The 18,922-nt window shown below is 39.7% G+C and overlaps 1 protein-coding gene across 2 annotated transcripts in view; it reads right to left on the bottom strand.

Moving 5' to 3' along the window:
* ARNTL2 (aryl hydrocarbon receptor nuclear translocator like 2) overlaps positions 1 to 18,922 on the bottom strand; it is a 77,299-nt gene that overhangs the window by 31,728 nt on the left and 26,649 nt on the right. For both annotated transcript variants that reach the window (XM_036251460.1, XM_036251461.1), the window contains exons 2-6: positions 18,096 to 18,246; positions 8,817 to 8,974; positions 4,244 to 4,323; positions 2,578 to 2,670; positions 1,368 to 1,485 (exon numbers count right to left, since the gene is read on the bottom strand). In XM_036251460.1, the coding sequence (XP_036107353.1) occupies positions 1,368 to 1,485; positions 2,578 to 2,670; positions 4,244 to 4,323; positions 8,817 to 8,974; positions 18,096 to 18,246 (600 nt within the window). The remainder of the gene's footprint in view (positions 1 to 1,367; positions 1,486 to 2,577; positions 2,671 to 4,243; positions 4,324 to 8,816; positions 8,975 to 18,095; positions 18,247 to 18,922) is intronic.

The raw sequence follows: 18,922 nt of genomic DNA, 5'->3' as shown, positions 1-18,922 counted from the left end.
TTTTATTAATTTATTTTTGTTACAGATGTTTCTTCTTCCCCCCCCCAGACACCCTCCTCCCCATCCTGCCCCCCATCCCCCTAGCTCTGTTGTCCATGTCCATTGGTTATGTGTACATACATATAAGTTCTTTGGTTTATCTCATCCACCCCCCCCGCACCCTCCTCTGAGGTTTGTCAGTCTGAACCGTACTCTTTTCTATGTCTCTGGGTCTATTTCGTTCATCAGCCCACCTTGTTCATTATATTCCACAAATAAGTGAGATCATGTGATATTTGTCTTTCTCTGATTGGCTTATTTCACTTAGCATAATATTCTCGAGGTCCCTCCATGTCGTCTCAAAGGATAAGAGATCTTTCTTTCTTACAGCTGCATAGTATTCCATTGTATATATGTACCACAGCTTTTTTATCCATTCATCTATTGATAGACACTTGGGCTGTTTCCAGATTTTAGCGATAAGCAATCATATTTTTGATAACTTAACAAACTTTGAACTTATTTTTATTTTTCCCTCCAAGGGATGGAGCATAAGATAATTTAAATGAAATAAAAATTAAATAAAAAAGAAAAAACCCTCAATTATAATAGTAATCAATGGCTTAACGCATCATTACTTTTATATTATAAATAATTAGTTGGCACTAAGCATTTTCAGGGAAAATAAAGAATACTTATGACTCCCAAGCAAAATTATACAAGGTGTTTCACACTGAATAGACCTAATCCACATAAGAGAATAATTTTCTTTCAGCATATAGCTGAATAATGAAAACTTCAGCATTTTTTTTATCGCAAAAGATACTTGCTTGTAAAGATTTCATTGCCATACGAAAAACAACGAATATGAAGCAATCACATTTTCCTCAAAGCATCTTCATATGAAATAGTATTTATTTTTATGTGTAATACAAATACAGGAATTCCCTATATAGTTATATTGTTTTTTAAAACTCCAAGGTAGATGATTGTGAAGTTCACAATCGCCACTTCGACTTTCGCGGCTTCACTCTATCGTGTTTTTTTCAAATATATTCATTAAAAAGTTGATCGAGACAGCAAAAATGACACAGCATGCGCTCGGTTGTCTAAGTCAATTATACACCCCTGTATTACAATTACAATGAAAATTACTGTACGTGTGGAATGTAGGCCTATGGATTCGAGCACCCCAGGAATCCTTCAACACCAGGTACAACCGCTAGAGTCTGGAATGGATTGACCGCGATAAACAAGGGACGACTGTACATAATTCTCCTTTTGATAAAACCACAATCAGCTAACTTTTCTAAAACACCTTATAGCTGCACTGTTAAGGAATAATTATATTTACATGAAATGGTGAGCACACTGAGATGAGCACTTACTTTTGGCATCTATTAGCTTCTCTCTTGGAGAAATATCAGAAGACGACAGTTGTTCCTTTACTTTGGCAACATCTTTTGGATGTAAGAAGTCAAACAAGCTCTGTCCAGTCAAACTAGCCTATTTATAAAGTAGACATTCATTTAAAATCAGTACCATAATTTCCCTCATACAGACATACTACTTTCTTTTGGTAAAGTTGCTTTCAGTTAATCTCAAAGATACATCTACTACACTGTGACTTTAACTTAGTGTTAGAAGCAGGGTCATGCTTGTAGATACAAAAAAAATACATGCACACAGAACCATAATGATGCACATAAGCATCTAACCACTGATGTTCTATTTACTCTTATTACTTTTTTTTTTCCTTTATTGATTTTAGAGAGAGACAGAAACATCAATGAGAGAGAAATCGACTGACTACTTCCTACATGCCCCCCACTGGGAATTTGGCCCACAACCTGGGCATGTGCCCTGACCGGGAATCGAACTGGCGACCTCTTGATGCATGGGTCGACGCTCAACCACTGAGCCACACCGGCCTACTCTTATTACTCTTGATAATATCCCCCAATTCACATATGTTACTCCTAAATCATGTTATGATTTACTTTAAACCTTGTCCTTGGTAAAGCTGGTATATTACGGTATCATACGGAAGTCACAGAATAGTTGTGATTTTATGGTGTAACTTAGAGATCTACCATACTATTGAGAAACAAAATCCAACCTGGGACACCTCCCACTTCCCCTCCCACTTCTCCAGAATGCAGAGGATTTCTGGGTCTGCGCCTCTGTCGGGAAGTGAACACTCTTGTCAGAAATGACAATCCAGCCCTGGCCAGTTTAGCTCAGTGGTTAGAGCGTCGGCCCTCGGACCAAAGAGTCCCAGGTTCGATTCCAGCCAAGGGCGTGTGCCCTGGTCAGGGTTGTGCGGGAGGCAACCAATTGATGTGTCTCTCTCACATCAATGTTTCTCTCTCTCTCCCTCCCACTCTGTCTGAAGATAAATGTAAAAATATCCTCGGGTGAGGATTATAAAAAAAGAAATGACAATCCATACCCACTCCACAGATCTTCCCATCCCTCCCGGAGTTCTGACTCAGCAGACCTAACCCCACAGCCCAATGGAAGAAAGGGTTCAGAAAGAGAGCCCTGAAATCTGTTTGTTCAAAAAACATAGTGCAAAAAATATCCTGTTTTGCATACCTGATCATAATTAAGTATTTTGGAGACTGACTGAGAAACAAAAAGAATTTTTCCTCTTTCACATCCAACCACAAACAGGAAGCCTTCTGCAGTCTAGGATATAAAAATATAAAAGTAACTTTTAAAAATGTCATCTGTCTCTTACAAACACACATTCAGTTTCTGAGAAATTATTATAGCAATAAAACTAAGAGCGGTCATAGATGTATGTAGTAAAATTAATTTTAAGAAATTTTCTTAAGATGTATATAGATTTATAAAGAACATCAAATTGGACCCTTGTCTGAATTAATGTTTTTCACATGGGAAGTGTGAAAATGGAGTTGAACTATTTCATAATATAAAAATTACCTATGCCAAATTCTACACTACTGCATCAGAAACTCTGTAAAGAGACCAAAACACATCAGTAACAACGCTGCCTGTGCATGTGTGGACATGGAAAGATGTGCAGATTGGGGATGAGGAAGGGACAAAATATTTTACTGTATACATTTTTATACTTTTTTTTCTTTATTGATTTTAGAGAGAGATAGAAACATTAATGAGAGGGAACATCAATCGGCCGCCTCCTGTATGCCCCTCACTGGGGATCGGGCCCACGACCTGGGCATGTGCCCTGACCAGGAATCGAACCGGTGACCTCTTGGTGCATGGGTCGATGCTCAACTACTGAGCCACACCAGCCGGGCCCTTTTTATACTTTCTGAATAATGATAAGCTATCAATTGAAACTAAGTTTTAAGAATTCTAGTATCTCAGCGACTCCTACAAGCTGTACCCAGCACATACTGTGGAGCAACCTGTATGAACATGGGTATGTACGGACACAGAGGGGGAGGCTGGCATTCCCACCTGACATTCCTAAACTAATTACACCACCCGGAAACAAACACGAGGTGAATCAGGCAGACACGATCTACGGGGGTGGAACCAGGGTTCTATTAAGTTATGGTTGAAAAAAACCCACAAAAATTGGCAAGAAAACTTTCAAAGTGTACTGTATATTTCAGTCTTTAAAAATATTTTTGTCGTCTGCAAATAAAAGCCTTCATATTCCTGACAAATATTATATGTAAATTCAGCTGTTCAAGTAAAAGAGGGACTTAAAAAAAAGTTAAAAGAAAAATGGATAAACATGTATATGAAGACTCTTTCTGTTGAATCAGTCACAGCACAAGATCAAGACACTGATTGCCTCCTGAGGGCAGGATGGGCCAAGGCCATGGTCATATTTTCCGTGTCAAACCTGCAGACCAGGGAATCTGAAAACCCATGCCAAGCATCAAACAGTGACTGGCTAATGGGCAAAGAACAGGATCCTGACAGAATAGGATACAAGACAGATGGCTTTGAAGGAGGTAACAGTGAGCAGTAGATCCTATCATGTGGAAGGTGAGTACATCAGTGCTAAGCTCCTTACACTGCCTAAAGACAAGCATCGTACCATATTTCAGAAAATGCCTCACTTCCCTCTCTACTTTTATTAGCCCGAGCCAGTAAGACATGGTTACTTGAATAAGTTAAATTTTATATGAAAGGAAACTTGGTGTAATATAGAGTCCTGTATGTTTATAACAAAAAGCAAACTGAAGAAAATCTGCCTCCCATTCAAATAAAAATGAAAGTGCAAATACAACTTAGACAGACATATTTCTTTACTTACCTTAAGGATTAAGTGTCTGAGCTCATTATCCTGAATCAATGAAGGTTGATAAATATCTCCTGCATAAGAATTTGTCATACCTAAAAAGAAGGTAAAAAGTTACTGAAAATAGAATAAGGTTGGAAATGCAGTAGGTGCTCAATTAACATCAGCAGTGCTGCCGTTGGTGATGGTATTTTCTCTTTTAGCACATTCTAAGACTTCTTCTAGACTTGTTCTCTTTCTTTGTTATTACTAGATTAAAAATTCCTGCTTTTAGATGGTAATTCTTGGCACAACGTATTCCTTTATAGATTCAAATGTGCAGACAGGAAGAGCTGTATATAAAAAAATTTAACTAATACAATAAGTAACCATATTCAAAAATCAAGTTATTTTTTATAGTATCTTGGTTTATGAAAACTGATCATATGAATTACCTTGAATGGGGAGATTCTGGAATTTTAAACAAATTTCATGGATTCATAGGATTTTGCATTCAAAGATCACATGGAGACTTCGAATAATATACAGGAATATATAGAATATAAATAAAATAATTAATTTTACATCCTTAGCACAAAGCTTAATGTAATAAAATGAGTCTCTGAAGCAACTGAAGAGCTAATAAGGAATTATCACATCAAAATGAGGGTGTCTTGAGGACTTCCACCAACCTCGACACAGGAAAGCCCTTCATGACCACAAGGGGGCGCAGGAGACAGTCGACCAAGCCAAGGTGTGCTGTTCCCAGAAAACTCTGGATGAGGGTGATTCAGAGGTAAATCAATTTTCCCTTTTTCCTTCCAACCTCCCCAGCCCTAATCCCTTCCTCCTGAGGACTGCAAGGAGAGTTGCTTTTGCAAGAGAAATTTTAACCACAAATTGACTCTTGGATGGATTTACAGCCCAAATTCACCAATTACCTAAATGGGGGGAGGGGGGGATGACAAAGCCAAAAAAATAAAAAACACCTCATGGTATGACTTGGTAAAGTTCTCTCAGACTAGTAGCATCCTAAGAGTCTGGCATAAGCAAAAGAAAATCTCTTTTGGAATTACCGTCTACGTAGGCCTCAAAGAACCTCCTAAATGACTTGTTATTGCTACACGGCAGCCTGCTAGGAGCGCACTGAGAAAGGGGTAAGATTCGGACTGAGTGCCATGCAGTGACAGTTCCAGGTCTGGCCCGAAGCAAGGTTGGCAGAGTGTGCCAGGGAATTCCTGGTCGTGTGAACCAGCCAGAAGGGGCAAGCCCTGAGGGAGTGAGGATGTGATGAAGAGAAAAAGAGGGCAGTAAGACCCTAGCTGGAGCCAGGGTGAGGCAAGTTAGTAAAGTGCATGCTGTGCTAGGCTGTCCACCTGCCAAGCACGAATGGGGAACAACTCTGACTCGGATTTCTGATGGCAAAAGCAAACGAGGAAACATAATCACTTACTTTTGTTACAATGCTCATCAGATTTTTTTAAATGTCAATATAACAATGATCACTATGACGATAATTGTAATAATGATGATAATAACGATCAAAATAACTATGTCTCCTCCTCTCACCACCACCTCCCTCATTAGTGAACACTGTGCTCACCTTCTATGTGCATTATTCTTTACTCTTAACAACAACCCTATGAGGCAAATGCATTATCTCTATTTTAAAGAAGTTGAGGATTAGAATGTTGACTGAAGTCAGGAAGCCAGGATTTGAACCCAGGAGGTTTGCCTCCAGGACCCACAGGCATGCGCCCCTGTCCTGGGTATTAAGACCCCACACACGGAAGGCCCCAGGGCCTCCAGAAGCACATGCTGCACAGCAGGGCTACTCCAGATGTGGTCTGCAGACCAGTGTCATCAGTCAACTATGGTGAGATGAGTACAGAAATTACGCATTTGGACACTATTATAGAAATGTAACCTTGTGGTATCCAAGCCCATGAACATTTTTCCAGTAACCGACTATTATATTTTATAAGAGATGGGGGTGGGGAACACTTGCCCTTCACCCAGATAGTTTGAGAAGCACTGCTGTAGAGTGTAGTAAAATCATTTCACCATCCTTCTATCTTTAAAGTAATTATGTATAATATAATGAACATAACAGTCTGAGGAATGTGGTAGTCCCAGAGACGTGGGAGTGGGGTACAGACTGACAATACCCAGAAGAGAGGGTGGTGGGGGAGAGATAAGCCACAGAACTTATATGCATGTATGCATGAACAGTGGACATGGACAACAAACTGGGGAAAGGGCAGGGAGGGAGAGGGGAATCAGTGGGGGAAAAAGGAGAAACATCTGTAACATAAATAAATAAATAAATAAATAAATAAATAAATAAAATATGAACATCAAAAAAAAAAAAGTTTTTATGTATAGACCAAAAGAACATGATCCACATGCAGCCTCTGAAGATCCCGTGTCTGATGGGGAGCAAGTTGGGGGTACACTCTGGTAAGTGCACTGGAGTGCAGACAACTGCCTGAGGTCATCTCACTGGTGGCAGCACTCACTACAGGGTCTGCTCAGGACATGTGATGAGCACTTGACATCCTCACTTTGGTTCAGAAGGGCCGATGGCGAAATCTATGCTCTGTTCCAAGAAATCCTCTCTGGGTGTAGCCAGTGTCTTCTTCCCACTCTCCCTCACTCATACCTCCACTGTAACATTTATCCCACTGGACCTCTTCATGGGTCTGTCCCCCTCAACTGGCTGTGAACCCCTTGAGTGCAGAGATCCTGCCTCATTCAATTTTATATCCCAGCACAGAACAGGGGCTTCGTCGACGCTTAGTTCATGTTGGTTGAATTAGTTGATTGACTCATGGCTTCTCCCTCAGGACATTGCAAATGTAAAAAGTATTGGGTAATTTTGGGTTTGCAACCAAATGACCTCAGTTGAGCCTGCAAATGTTCACTACTAAAAGATTTAAGGGAAACATTGCATGCAACTTATGCAAGACCTAGTAGTAGGTAAAAGAGATTCTGATTTATCTCATTTCACAATAGACAGGACAATAAGACCACCAGTCTGCCAGGCAGCATCCCAACAGGAGCTGCTCTGCATGGCCTTGAAGGGAACGAGGGCTGTACTTCCCCCCACTGCCTCCTCTCCAGACCAGTCCGAGTCAGCGGGGTGCAGTGCAGATGCCATTTTTCTACCATATGTGGAGTGCTAAGGAAGATGATTTAAAGTATCTATTTTTACAACTGGCACAAGTTACTATTAAGCAGGCCTTTAATAGCTGTCTGTAATTTCACTTCCTAATTTGTATATGCTCCCCTCTCGCCTACCTCTTTCAATCAGAACAGATTTGCCAGGATTTTTTTGTTCATTATGAAATAACACCCTCTTTGTCCGGGCTGCAGTTTGCACTGGGCGTCCAGGTTAACACTGCTCTCCCCAAAGCCACTTTCCCTCCACCTGGCCAAGCCCCTCTATTCTAACTTCCTCTTCCTGCAGGCAGTGTAGGAGGACAGAAATCCAAAAAAGACCTTTGGTCATCCTTTGCTTATTCCTTTTTGGGGGGTGGGGCTTAAAAAGAACCAAATTTCACTATGATCATTTAGATCTTTACAAATCTGAACTTTCAGTCTCCTCGGTGGCCTGCAGCTCATGCCTTCCAGGGCTTCTCCATATCTATTGATGTCAACATTCCCACATCTAAAACTCAACTCTATTTCTGTCATACTGCCTCCCGCGTGGGACTGGGGTTACTCCCACACCAGATGCGATCTGACTACACACAAGCACACGCACACTTTGATTTCAAATTCAAGCTCAAGTTGGCGAACTGCTCAGGTCAGAAGTGACCATGCATACCCAAGAAGCAATAGCGGAGGATCTCCTCCATCCGTGTCTACTACATGGGAGAATTCCTTAGAAGGGTACAGTGTGATGCATTTTAAGGAGCTACTGCTTATAAATCTGAAAGAAGTTTTAAGAAAAATTGACTGAATTTAAGGAGATCTTCTTTTCTAAGAATGAAAATCTGCCAAGAACTTAAAACTATAATAATTAATACTACACCTCAGAACTTCTAACATACTGAGAGGTATGGATGGTAGGCATTACTATCTTCAAATTATACATGGGAGCCCTGGCTGGTCTGGCTCAGCGGTTGGAGTGTCAGCCTGCGGTACAGAGAGACCCGGGTTTGGTTCCCGCTAAGGGTCACGTACCTCGGTTGCAGTTTGTCCCCGGCCCTGGTTGGTCATGCGGGTGGCAGCCACTCGATGTGTCCCTTCACATCGATGTTTCTCTCTCTCTCTCTCTTCCTCTCTCTCCCTCCCGCTCTATCTGAACAAAAAGTGGAAAAGTGTCCTCGGGTGAGGATAAAAAAAAAAAAATTATACATGGGAAAACAAGTAGAAATGCGAAGACTTTTCAAATTCACACACAGTAGGCTGAAGATAAAGCTGTCAACCAAATTAGCATGCTCTCCTCATAGAGAATATGGAAAAGCATCAAATTAATGCCTCTAAAGCTGAAAGTCACCTTTGTGTAACATCTCGATGGCCAATAACAAGCCAAGCCCACCAGGGATCTCAGTCACAGGGAGGGTGTCACAAAGCCAGGTGTGGAGGCCATCTGCCAACTCACCTTTTAAAGCCTTCAAGTGCTGAACGGCCAGTCTTAAAACCGTCAGTTTGTCCAGCTTCCGTGCCATGGGCTTGCATTGCGGGATCATTGCGGACAGTTCTTCGATCAGGTTATTCATTTTATCTCTCCTCCGTTTTTCGGTTTGGCTGTGAGCATCTCTGAGGAGGAAAAAGAACATCCTTTAACATTCACATTCCGCAGACCCACAGTGACCCGGGAGGCACTAGCGGGAGCGCCTGTGGAGGCCAAGGGCGTGGCCGCCCCTCCCACCTGCGCCCCTCCCACCTGCAGTAGCTCTACGAGGAGGAAGGAGGAGCTGCTGGGAATAGGAGGAGCACATAAAATTCACGACCCTTGCTCCTTCCTTACCCCGCCTTACTTCCTGAAACCTTCAAGAACTAGACCTCTGTCTGAGAGCCCCGGTGGGTGGTCTTCTTGCTTCCCTCCAGTCAGAGGAAGACTGGGTGGCCTTTTATTCAAAGTTCACTCCTCTGCAGTATTTGCTTAAACAGTTATCAGCATCTTAACCTCATTCTCTTTCATAGCTCCTTCTCATGGGTCTACAAAGGTGCTCAAGTCTCTTTCCTCAAAAAAACAAACAAACAAAAAAACCTTTCCCTATTTCTAGGGTCTTTTCCTTGCTACAGTCGTCTTCTCGGCCAGCTTCCTGAGCATGCGCAGTCTCCACTCAGTCTTTCACTTCCCAGGCACTTCATCTATTCAAAGCGAACCTTCCACAATCCTCTCTCCACTAAAACTATTCGAGCAAGGACTATTATCATATCCAATCCCTTGAGTCTGACACTGCTGACATTCCTCATCCTTCACTGGCTGCTGTGACCCCTCCTGCTCTGCTCAGTCCCCTTGGGCTCTTTACTGCGCCCTTCTAGCCCTAAACACCTGTGTCCCAAGATCTTCTGTGTGCCCCCCTCTTCCCGCCCCCTATAGCTTCTCCCTGGGAGATCTCATTCCCTCAAAAGACCTCACAACTGCTCATAAGCTACTTACTATTAAATCCCTAGACCTTACCCAGGTCCTGACTTTTGGAACTAAAATTATGCACCTTACCGATTCCCAAATACCCTAAAACTCAAGAAATCCCAAACTGAATCCCATTCTCTGCAATTGACCCCGTTTTAATTCTCCTTCCTCCACAAGCCCTGATTTACCCTTCTTTCTGTAGCCTTTATCTTGGTTAGTGACACCACTAGACTCATTCTAGCCATTTCTTCTTCATCCCGAGGTGCCAAATACTCACAAACTCCTGTAGATTCCAGTTTTTTAAAAATATTTCTTAAATAAGCCTTCTCTCCACCCACTCTGTCACCTACAACAGCTCATTGCACCAACCCAAAAAGGCTTTTAAACTCATGTTCCTTCTTCTAGTGTCCTCCCCTTCTAGTCTGTCCTACCCACTACTTCCAGAATTGTGCTCTACAACAAATCGAATCATCTAATCTCATGGCATAAAACTACCAAAATGCATTTCCATGCGCAGGAGGAATGGCCAAACTCCCTAATGACACCCCAAATTTCTCCACCCCCTGGCTCACCCCTTCATCTCCAGCTTCACCTCTCTATGAGTTTCCCCTTTAGCTCCCAATGTTACACAGCAGCAATGCCAAATGACTCGCTAGTCCTCAAACATGCCACGTCATTTCACATCTCCTTCATGTCTTGCTCTTGACTAGGCTTAGAAAGGCTTTCCCTTCTATGTTCTTGGAAAAACCCTACTCCTTCAAAACCCAGCTCAGGTATTCTTCTGAGAAGCCTTCTTTGACTACTGCATGATTAATCACTTCCCTCTCTTAGCTCAGTACCTTTTACACCACTACTATACTTCATCAAATCTAAGCCACCACCAATTGTAAGATGCGCTATTATTTAATGCATTACAAAAACGGGAAAATGCTGCCAATGTAACAGGAAAATGCCACTGATAAGACATTTTCATAGATGATAAAATGTAGGGGGAACTGTACATCTTAGATTTCAAGGATTAGGCTATTTTACTCTTCACACTGAACTGTAAACATCTGTAAGTTTCTCCTACAACACTCAGATCATGACAACTCCAGGAGACAACCTGATGGGAAAGACCTGCCTTGATCTGTTTTTTATAGTAACTTGAAATTACATATAGGAACATGTAATTTTTCAACACAGAAATGGGGAGAAGCACCGATGGAAACAGATGACGCTAACCTCCTTCCCCCTCCTCCAACCATGCCCTCTTGGGCAGTGCCACTCCTGGAAAAAATATGTACTTTTGGGTAAACTGGATGGGATGCAAATTACATGTGTGTTTGCATAAAATTTAGTTATCTACTCATACTTTGTCCTATTCATGAGCAACATTTTAGACTAAAATTCTATGATTAAAAGAAGGTTATAGTTACCCTCTTGCTAGAACAGTCACCTCTTCTTTCTACCAGTATCACCCATTAGAAGAGACAGTAGCAACAGACAGAGATGCCTGGTTCCAGGGATGTACAGCAGAAGAAGGGGTGTTCTTTTTCTGAGCTGGGGTTTGGAGGGGGGTGAGAGCAAGGCCACTGTAGAGAACAACAAGTGGTAGTGGTGGAAGCTAGGAAATTCACAGCAAAACAGTCAGTTTTTGAATAAGGTACGTTACTTGGAGATAAAACTGAAAAGATTTCTAGGGGGTTTTATTAAGGAAAGGCATATTTACCCAAAGGCTAGTTTCTGCTTTAATAATATATCAGGGCTCTGGCTCTTAATGCTGTATACTGTTACTGCCACTTTGAACCATGTCAGTGTTTGGTAGAATTATATCAATAAAACAGAATAAATGGACAAAAAGCAAAGCTGAGAACTGGCCATGTTGCAGATGTGGAAAAAAATGTTGTTGATGTTGAACAATTGACAAAAAGTTTTGTCATGATGGATTCCTAATAATCACATGCTTCTCTTAGGTAATTGATTTTTTTTATAGCATGAATCAGCTTTTCTCCAGTGCTGAATGAAAATAAAAGTTTGTAATAAACAGCTACTCTAAGAAAATAATACATAAGCCCAAATCTTATTTCAAACAGGTAACTGATAATCACTATTTTTCATAGCATAACATGAGAAAAACCCAATATTCCTGAATCCATTTTCTTGACATAACTTTGGTTTTCACTAAAGGTTTGCATGTGTGACCTTTTCAACCCACCATGGACCATCTCAACAGTTCAGTGTTCCCAAAGGACTTCATTTCTACTTGGTGTTCACTGTCTTCCATGCTACAAAAGGGCAGGATAACATATCAAACGACGACATAAAACAGCTTTTCTATAATTCTTGAGAGAGAAATAAATGTGAAATTAAGTCCAATCAACCTAATTCCTAGTAAGTCTTTAGTTATAAATGCTATCGTGAGCTCCTAATGACCTGAAATGCTTTTTACTGTCCACCTGAGCTGTTCTCCTACTGAAGCCGACAAGTGCATCATCCCTGTCAGGGGAACAAAAACCATGTTAATTGATGACAACAAGTGGTGCCCTAGTTAAAAATGACCCCATGCCAATACTAAGAATATAATTTTCATAGAAATAAACAATTGATGGCTTAAGCAAACATTTATAGTAGCTGTATTAAAATAGCCTGAAAATCAAGTAAAAGTCTTAGACCTTTAATCAAAAGAAATTTATTTTGCCTAAAAATTCATCTTGATAAGAAATATTGAACTGAAAACTTTGGTCACTTGTCAATAATATTGTCACATTAGTATATTCCCTACCAGAATATACTAAATGTACATATATGTGTGAATATTTATATATAAGTGTGTATGTATTCATTTAGAAGTTTAATCACCAGACAACTACCAAATTGAAAAATACTAATGATGACAGAATACTTTCCACATTAAAAAATTATTTCCAAATGTATCATTTTTTTGAAGGCACATTTGAAAAATTCAGGAAAAGCACCCATAATCTCACCTGGAAATAATCACAGTTAGTAGTTTAATGGGTCTCTTTCTAAACATGTATTTAGATACATACAAAAACCAGCTTTGACTATTTAACTTAGACATAGTATGTGTGTAGGGTGCATTTATGTAGACGTTTCTGTATATTCTATGTGTGTATATATATTACATATATTACAAAAATTCAGATCCTAAATTTTTCATATCTTGTCTCATTCACTTAACACATCACATAAATATTTTCCCATAACTTCAAATATTCTTGGAGAACATGATCTAAATGATTACATCACAGCCCACTGGTTATCTATAGTATAATTTAAACATTTTCTATTATTGGATGTTTCAACATTCTAATATCTTAATATTATAACTAATATAGTTAATACATAGTGGTACATGCATCTCCAATTATTCTCCTAGGATAAACTCCTAGAAGAACAATTTATGGATAACTATTTTCAGCTTTCTGATTCATCTTGCCAAATTTTCTTCTTGGAAGACTCAACATTGACCATTTGCTAGGCTTTGAAAAAATATTTGACCTATCTTTGAACTATTTTGAGTTTTTAATATTTTCTACTTAAAAAAAGGTAAGTGCTATTTAAGTCAGCTTCTTTTCTTTTCTCCTTTCAGCCTACCTCATATTTGGGAACTAAAACAGAAAATTATTCCACAGGTGAATGATTCTCTTTCCAATGTCTGGAATATATAGACATATATTACTTCAATTTCACAATGTAAGCTTTGGCTGTTTTACTCAGATTACAGGTGTTTTAGACAATTAAGTCACTGAAATTGCCCCCTTGGTGAAATCCAAACCTATCGTACTTATGAAATCCAAATTAAATACCTTTATTTAATGGCCCCTGGTAAAATAAAATAAAGGCATGATTGTGTCAGTCAAAAAATTCATTTCTTTGTTTGCAGCATAAACCTAGGTAATTAGTAAATTTGCTATTTTTATTTTTTCTCCATGCTAGCATTTGGTCTGTAGTCATAATATTTTACATATGAATTTGAATAAATTTTCTGATATTAGTAACATTCACATCACTTAGATGCAATTTCTTAGTGTAGCATCTTACACTACAGCAGCATAATAAATATCACATTATCATTGGAAAAGCGCAAGCTTTCCCTGGAAACTACACTGCACTGTGAATGAAATGTAGGCCTGCTCCCTGGATCGACCACAGACAAATGCAACTGGAAGCAAATACAATCTAAACATTTTCCAGATTTGCCACTTTTCCTACCTTCCTTTTTTTGAAACTTTCTTCCTTTGCTTTCTGAGATACTATTTCCACTGTAGGGCCAGGTCTTCTCACATTTTGGGTAGGATTCCCCTTCTCCCTTTATTGTGTTTAGGCCCATGTACCCCCAGAGTAACCCTCCGCCCCCCAGGGGCTGCATCCATGCCAATCACACCTGCTTTCTGTGCATCCTGGTGTCTCAGTGTCTATCTCCAGGCCTGGCCTTGACCCTAAGTTCCAGACCCTCACATCCAACCACCTACCTGAAGATCCCATATCTTTGTGTCCACAACTGAATTTTCCATCTTTCCCTCAACTCACGGAACAGTAATACCATCCTCCATCTAGGTGTCCAAGTCAGAAAACTGGGACACTCCCTATTTTCCTGCTCTCCCTAACAAACCATCACAAAATCGAAAGAGATTCCATCTTTTAAATGTGTCGTAACACATCCCTCCCTTTCCAGGTCCTTCCTGTCCGTGGCCACACTCTCAGACCAATGCTCAGAAAACCTAGTTCCTAGTAAAAGTCTTTCAGCTGTTTTCTCTGCCTGCTGGGTTTTCTTCCTTCAGCTCATCCTCCATGCTGTTTCCAGAGTGATCCTTTGAAAACGGATCACCTATTAGGATAGTTTTTGTTTGTTTTTAATGGAAAGTAACAAGTGTCAGCAAGAATGTGGAGAACTTGGATCCCTCATACATTGCTGGAGGGAATGTAAAGTGGTGTAGCCACTGTGAAAAAGAATTTAGTGGTTTCTTAAAACCTAAACATAGAATTACCATACAACCCAGAGTTATACTCCTAGGTATATACCCAAAAGAATCAAAAGCAGGGACTCAGGTACTTGTACACCAATGCTCCTGGAAACATTACTCACAATAGCCAAAAGGTGGAAATAACCCAAATGTCCATCAGCAAACTGAATGGATAAACGAAATGTGATATAAACAATGAATGCTGTTGAACCATTAGAAAGGATGGAATTCTGACACATGCTGAAACAGATGAAATTTGAAAACATTAGGCTAAGTGAAATAAGCCAGCCACAAAAGGGCAGATACTGCATAATTCCACTTATATGAAATATCTAGAAGAGGCAAATTCATAGAGCTAGAAAGTAGGCTGGAGGTTACCAGGGGCTGGGGGAAAGGAGGTTTGGAGAATTATTACTTAATGGGTACAGAGTTTCAGACTGAGATGATGAAAAGGTTTTAGAAATAGACCGTGGTGACGGGTGCACAACATTAGGTGTGACTAATGCCACTGAATTGTACACTTAAATGGCTAAAATGGCAAGTTTTATGTCATATGTTTTACTACAATAAAGTTTTTAAAGTACAAATGCAAGCAATTTTAAGAAATGTCATCTGAAAAGTTCATCTCATGCTTAAAATCCTTCTGCTTCTTTTATTGCACTCAAGATAACTTCAGATTATTTTGTTCAGCAGACCTTCAGAACCTAGTCCATGTTTACCCAAGTGGCATAGCTCGCCCTCCTCCATGTGCCCTCATTCCAACTGTGACAACCACTTGTCTCCATATCGGCCGTGTGCTTTGCTCCTTCGTGCTTCTACACAGCTACTCCTTCTACCTAAAATATCTTCTCTCCTCCTGCTCTGAATCGTTCATTTCCATTTTATTTAAAACATAGGTTAACATCAACATCTCCAGGAAGTTGTCCTTCCTTCCTGATCTCAATATTATTTAAATCCCCAACTTACTTTGTTGCCATAACACCTAGGATCTCGATCATAGCAGTTATTAATGCTGTGTAATAATAATTTGTATCCTTCCCATTTGTACAAGTTTCTTGCCTCTTATCTGTATCTCTCCCTCTTAGTCTACCAGGTGTCACATAGTAGGTACTCAATAAATGTTTAATGACTACATTCCAGGGAATCTTCATCAATAACTCTTTTCAAGAACCAGCTCGTGCCTGGCCGGTGTAGCTCAGTGGTTGAGCATTGACCCATGCACCAAGAGGTCACCGGTTCGATTCCTGGTCAAGGCACATGCCCAGGTTGTGGGCCCGATCCCCAGTGGGGGGCATGCAGGAGGTAGCCAATCAATGTTCTCTCTCATCGATGTTTCTCTCTCTCTCTCTAAAATGAATAAAGAAGAAAAAAAGAAAGAAAGAAAGAAAGAAAAGAAGGAAGGAAAGAAGGAAGGAAGGAAGGAAGGAAGGAAGGAAGGAAGGAAGGAAGGAAGGAAGGAAGGAAGGAAGGAAGGAAGGAAGGAAGGACGGATGAACCAGCTCGCCATTCAAAACCAACAGTGAAAAAAGGGTGAACATTCTTCTTTGTTTATAAATATTCAATACGCTAAGGCTCCATCAATGAAATCAACTTCACATCTATTGACTGGTTTTCATGCCCTGAGTCTCTAGGAAGGATGCTATATAATCAGTACTTTAGTAAAATCCATAAAGTACTTTGATATCCATCACTCCAGTGGAATGGAAAAGAAGCACTGGGGCAGAATGGAGAAGCTCCAAAACAGATAATGGGCTAATCGGTACAGTGTTATTCCTTCTTCTGCCCTCTTCAAGTAGGAATTATGTTAAAAGATAGTACAGGACCTGTCTGCTGCCACTGGATGCTGATATTTCTATCCTTGTTGAAAGGAGAGAGTTAAAGGAACTCTGAGCAAGCTTTTCCACCACTTTTTGAAGGAAGGAGGCCTGGAGTCACAGCATGATTGTCCTCAAGTGCCCAAAGTGCCCTGCCCTGTCCAGTGAGAGAGACGGGAGCGGGGTGTGATGAGGAAACTACCACCCCAACACTCAGGCAGTCCAGCACTGAATCATGTTGGGAAAGCCACTTGATATTTGAGTCCTAGTTTCTTCATCTAAACTCTGGGCAATGGCTAGATAATCATCAGTGCTGTCTTCTGCCAAAAAATCATTATTTGTCAGTGCTTTGCATGGTTCTAATTAATATTTGTTCTACCACTGACCCCATTTATTCTTCAAACCACTATAACGCTACAATCATGCCGCCTGCGTGACATAAAACTGTTACCTCTAGTACTCACTGCTCTCACGTCAACAGCCACAATCTTAGGTACTAAAAAAGGACAATGGTGTTTAAGATTCTAAAGAAAAATGAAGAAAATAAAGAGGACTACAGTCACTTCTAGCTTGGGTAAGTGGGTGCTATCGATGATTTAGAATGTAAAACATCAAACTACTAGGCAGACTGTCATTTGCAATTATTTATGGTCGTTCACACTAATGAAGACTACAGACAAGCAAAAACAGTAATTTATATGTGGCTTGGCAAGTGCATTGGCTCTTACACTCGAATAACTCTGATCCTGCTGTCTTTCAAATTCAAGCTAAATTATAAAGTGTACTGGGAAGAACTGAGTTAAAAAGAGCTAAGATGTTTCACAATGCCTTCACCTTGCCCCTACTCAGAATTTTCCCCTTCAGTCATGATGGAGAACTACCATCAACTTCCACATTTGTTTAAAGCCCCAGCCTAAAGTAAATTGCTCTAGAGTGTTACACTTATTCTCTACTATTACTTCTGCCATATAAACCCTAGCTTTGGAGAAGTCATCAAGGAATATTTGGGGCTGCAATCTGCATTAGGGCAACAATAAGGAGATTGTTAAGTATTTCCAACATTGACTTTATTATCTACTTGGCTTAATAAATATGGAAAGCAAGAGTTTTATATGATTAAACTGGCCACAGTAACCAAAGGTCGGTTATTACATAAATGAGTAAGGTAATATTATTCATTAGTAATTGTTATTTTAAGCCAAACATGGGGGGAGATGTTCTCATGGTTTAGTATCTCAATTAGGAACACAAATCTCTCGCTGTGACCATAAACATTAAGCAAAGTAACCTTATGTTGCTGTGTCTTTCAAAATCTAGTTGACCCTCCTGCATACCTAATAACCTTCAGAGTTAGACTGAAAGGTCAATGACAGAGGTGGCAGCTGGATGGATAAATAATTGCCCCTATCTAAATGTTACCACATAATTAAATATAATTAATGATTTAAAAAGTAATCTTTTTTTTCCCCCTAGACTCAAAGATTTAATGGGGTTAAAGGAACAAATTCACTTACGGGGATGGATCTGAATCACTTCCTTTACGTTTTCTTGGCAACTCTGTCATGTGTGGGCTGAAGGAGCCAACAGCTGTTGGTTTTGTCCACGGGCTCATATGATGGGAAACCATGGGAGCAATGAACCGGTTGTCTTCTATCAACACTTTACCTATGAAAGATAAAGCACCATATGATATCTAACTTTAAACATTAACTTTTACTTACTTTCTTTATATCCATATCACACACCTTAAATGGTTTTCTATCTTAAAAATATCAACTAAATAACAACATAACATAGAAAGAACAATCATGTATATTCAAATATTAGTTAGAAATGTATTTGTTGGGACATATTTTTTAGTTTATTTTCCCAATCTAATTGTTTAAAAAGTAAACATTGTAAAAAATATGGAAAATACAAATAAAGTAGAAAGGAAAGAGGAATACCAAATTTCACTAACCAGTGTTACTATTTAGAGATATTTTCCTATAGTTATCATTAAAGTGATTGAAATCACCATGTATATTCTGCTTTATTTATGCATCACTGTGATCACTTTACAATGTTATTACAAATTCTTTATAAATTATTCTAATGGCTGCATAATATACCATCATGTAGATGTTCCACAACTTCTTAACCACACTTCTATTGTTAGAATATATGTTTTTTATTTTTCACCATCACAACTATGTAATTGTGGTACATAAAGCTTCTTATCTACTGGTTATTTCTTTTGAAAAGCATCCCAGAAATGATTTAACAAGGTCAAGGGACAAGAATATTTCAAACCCTGAATTAATAAATAGGACAGTAAGATCATTTTTGTCTGAAGTGTGGT

Source organism: Molossus molossus, unplaced genomic scaffold, assembly GCF_014108415.1.
Source record: "Molossus molossus isolate mMolMol1 unplaced genomic scaffold, mMolMol1.p scaffold_m16_p_10, whole genome shotgun sequence".
NCBI classification, from domain to species: domain Eukaryota; kingdom Metazoa; phylum Chordata; class Mammalia; order Chiroptera; family Molossidae; genus Molossus; species Molossus molossus.
Note: the sequence above shows the minus strand (reverse complement) of the source record. Positions and strands in the feature narration are given on the sequence as shown.